Consider the following 3,677-nt stretch of genomic DNA (forward strand, 5'->3'; position numbering starts at 1 on the left):
TTAACCTTCATTACATAAGCTCAGAAAGTGCACTTCAGCAGAGACTCTGGAAGCAGAAATTTGTTTGTAATTCTTTGTTTTGAATCGGTGAAAGTAGTCTCAAAATAGCGAAACTTATTGGTCGCCGAAGATAAAAAAGGTTGCGAAAAGGTGCCAAAAATCACAGTAGTTACGAATCGTATGATTTATCTCTTTTTTTTTCTGGCAAATGGTTCAAACCATTTTTTATTTTATTTTTATTTAATGTTTAAAGGGTCGGTGAGAATTTGCAAATAAAAGAGCGGTGTTCTTCTTCTTCCTCTAAGAGATAATTCATTCAGTTGCTTTCTTCCCGAGCTTCTGAACATGGGAGACTGGAACTTGCTGGGCAGCACCTTGGAAGAAGTTCACGTCCACTCCACGACCGTGGGGAAAATCTGGTTGACAATTCTTTTCGTGTTCCGGATGCTGGTCGTAGGAGTAGCCGCCGAGGACGTCTGGGAGGACGAGCAGGACGATTTTGTCTGCAACACGGAGCAGCCCGGTTGCAGGAATGTCTGCTACGACCGGGCTTTCCCCATCTCGCTCATTAGATACTGGGTTTTGCAAATCATATTTGTGTCCTTCCCGTCCCTGGTTTATATGGGGCATGCCCTGTACAGACTTAGGACCCTTGAAAAGGAGAGGCGGAGAAAGAAGGCTCAGCTTAGAGCAGAACTGGAGGCTCTGGAGCTTGACAGGGAAGAGCCTAGATTAAGGTTGGAGAACGAACTTAGGAAACTGGAAGAGCAAAGGAGACGAAATAAAGCTCCCCTTAGGGGGTCCCTTCTGCGCACTTATGTCCTGCATATCGTCACAAGATCTGTCCTGGAAGTGGGCTTCATGCTGGGTCAGTACCTGCTGTATGGATTTGAAATAGCGCCCCTTTACAAATGCGCGCGATATCCTTGCCCCAACACAGTGGACTGCTTCGTCTCCAGACCCACGGAGAAGATCGTTTTCATGACTTTTATGCAGAGCATCGCAGCCGTGTCCTTGCTCTTGAACATCATGGAGGTTTTCCATCTAGGACTAAGACAATTAAGACAGGAGATTGACGGCGGACAGGGAGAAGAGACGTGGGAGGATGAGCTCGACGTCCGCCAGTCGAAGAAAAACTCCGCGCTGCCTCCCCTTTGCGCCCTGAGCGATTCCTCCCCGCAGAAGATTGAAGCGTCCTCTCCTAGCGGCCGTCAGTTTTTGCCAGAGCCTCAGATAGACCCACGTCCAATCCAAAGCTTGGAAGCTGAGGAAGAACCCTCTGGGCAAGATCGCAATGGGAAGGGACTAGGTACAGAGTGGCAGAACTTGGCGGATCAGCACCGCAGACAGCTCAACGCGCGCTGCAAAGCCGCCTTAGGATTTCAGCACCAGAGACAGCTCCAGTGCCGGCCTCACGCTGCGCGCAACCTGCCTTGCGGCAGCCACGATTCCCATATGGAGTGCGCTAATCCCGATTCCCAAGACGGCCCGAAGGACGTTCAGCCTCCGGCCAAAGCCCTCAGGCCCTGCTTACACTCAAGCCATCTGCGGATCCCCAGGTGCAGCAGAGGAAGCTTCCTGTCACGGGGGCTGCCCGCTGACCCCGACAGCTCAGACTCCAGAAACGAGTCTGCTTCCAGTTCCAAAAGGCGAGAAGAGAGCCCTCCCCTCCCCCCACCTCCTTCATCTGGACGCAGGATAGCCATGGCAAGTAGAGGCAGGCAAAGCAAAGTTAGTGCCATGTACAGACTGGTGGTGTAGGAGCCTCTTGCACTGGTGTCAATGCCTTACTCCTACTGTCTCCCTGAGATCCAAAGCAGAGATCAGAAACCACCCACTGACACACCAAAGGGTTAAGCAATACATTGCATTTTCTTAAAGGGATATGGTAAAGGTTGAAATAGCAGAAATTTGAAACTTGTGAATAATGGCTCAGGATGAAAGTTTCTACCGTTCTTCTATATCTACAGTATATACATACATAATTCAGTCCATTTATAATTTAATTATTTGATTAAAAAAAAATAAATCCCTAACTAACCAATTTTTGTCTTCATCCCAGCTGCTTCTCTTCTTTTCTTTCACCCCTTCTCTTCCTAAAGGCCTTATCCAACACAAAAAGAAAGAAAGATGGACAGTCACAGGCAGGGTGGTATAAACGCAACTTTATTGATTGCCTCAATGTGGCCCTGTTGGGTACCCAAACAGCTGCATCAGGAGTAAATATACATCCATATTTTTCCAAATATATGTTTAAAATATCTTACTCACAATGTGCATTTAGGCCCGGATTCTGTATAGGACACCCAGTCTCAGAAGCTGACAGGTGTCCTATACAGAATCACGCCTAAAGTGATCTCGATTCTCTAACCGATGTCCATGTTACAGATGCCGGTTAGAGAATTGGTTTGTAAGTAGATGTGGCTGCTGAGCTTATCACGGCAAGGGATCTCCCTGTGGTGATAAGTTTAATGGCTGTAGCTGTGACTGCCCGTCAACCCCCCCCCCCCCCAAATGAATGTGGCAGAAGGGATGCCCAATCCCTTCTGCCTGGAACCCCCTCCCCCTGATCGAACATGCAGGAGGGATGCCCAGTCCCTCCTGCCTGGAACACCCTCCCCCCAAATGAAAGTGGCATGATGCCCAATCCCTCCTGTCGGAACCCCCCACTCCCCATAGATCACGCCGTCGCCCCCCACCCGGACCCCTCTAACCTTGTAGGAAGGCTGGCCAGCTGGGTCTTCCCTCCGTCCGGCCAGCAGGACTATGGGAGGGCCCAACCTAAGATTCCAGTTGGCCCAGGTACCTAAGGCCCCTCCTTTGGACGTGGCCTTAGGTGCCTGAGCCAATCAGGCCCTTAGGCCCCTCCCCAATGCATCCCACAATGCACTGGAAAGGGGCAGGCCTGCCTCATTCAGATGGAGGTAGGCCTGCCGGCCAGCCTGAAGACCCATCCATCCTTCCTACAAGGTTAGAGGGGGGTTTGAGGGGACAGTGGCATGATTTAAGGGGGGTAGGGGTGTTCCGGCAGGAAGGATTGGGCATCCCTCCTGCTGTTTTTGTTCAGGGGGGGTGTTCCAGGCAGGAGGGACTGGGCATCTCTCCTGCTGCTTTCATTTGGGGGGGGGGATGTTCCGGGCAGGAGGAACTGGGCATCCCTTCTGCTGCTTTTGGTCAGGGGGGAGTGGGGGCCCTGGAAGGACAAACTGCCACTACCACCTCATTGGCAAGGTGAAGCTCTTGCAAGCTTGCTACAAAAGTATTTTTAGTCCAATAAAAATGTATCTATCAATTTTAATTAATGCTAATGTTTTGGTCTTACAAGTTTACAAGTTTTATTGATTTTGATATACCAACCATCAAATTAATATTTGGCCGGTTAACAATCGGATTAAAAAGATAGGGAAAACTGAGAAAAATAAAAATTGGTAGATTAATAATAATGTGTGAACATAAAAAAGACATTTACCAGACATACTGGAAAGTGAGGGTAGAATAAAGGGATGGGTAAAGTTACATATTTGAGAAGAAAGAAGGAGATAGTAGGGTTTGGATAATACATAAAGGGAGGGGTTGCTTTGTCAAAGAGATTGTTGTGAATAGGAAGAGGAAGAATAATGGTTCTAAAGATTATTAAATGCATCACAGAATAGGAAAGTTTTTAGATCAGTCTTAAA

General features: G+C 48.5%; 1 protein-coding gene across 1 annotated transcript; it reads left to right on the top strand.

Annotated features, from left to right (window-relative positions):
- Nucleotides 1-345: 345 nt before the first annotated feature.
- On the top strand, nt 346-1,761 carry GJA10 (gap junction protein alpha 10). The gene has a single exon (XM_033936378.1). The coding sequence runs from the start codon at nt 346-348 to the stop codon at nt 1,759-1,761; it is 1,416 nt and encodes a 471-aa protein (XP_033792269.1).
- Nucleotides 1,762-3,677: the final 1,916 nt, after the last annotated feature.

The sequence above is a fragment of the Geotrypetes seraphini genome, chromosome 3 (genome assembly GCF_902459505.1).
Source record: "Geotrypetes seraphini chromosome 3, aGeoSer1.1, whole genome shotgun sequence".
NCBI classification, from domain to species: domain Eukaryota; kingdom Metazoa; phylum Chordata; class Amphibia; order Gymnophiona; family Dermophiidae; genus Geotrypetes; species Geotrypetes seraphini.

Excerpts from the sequence above, each read along its gene's own strand:
- GJA10 (XM_033936378.1), top strand. The coding sequence starts at position 346 with ATGGGAGACTGGAACTTGCTGGGCAGCACCTTGGAAGAAGTTCACGTC.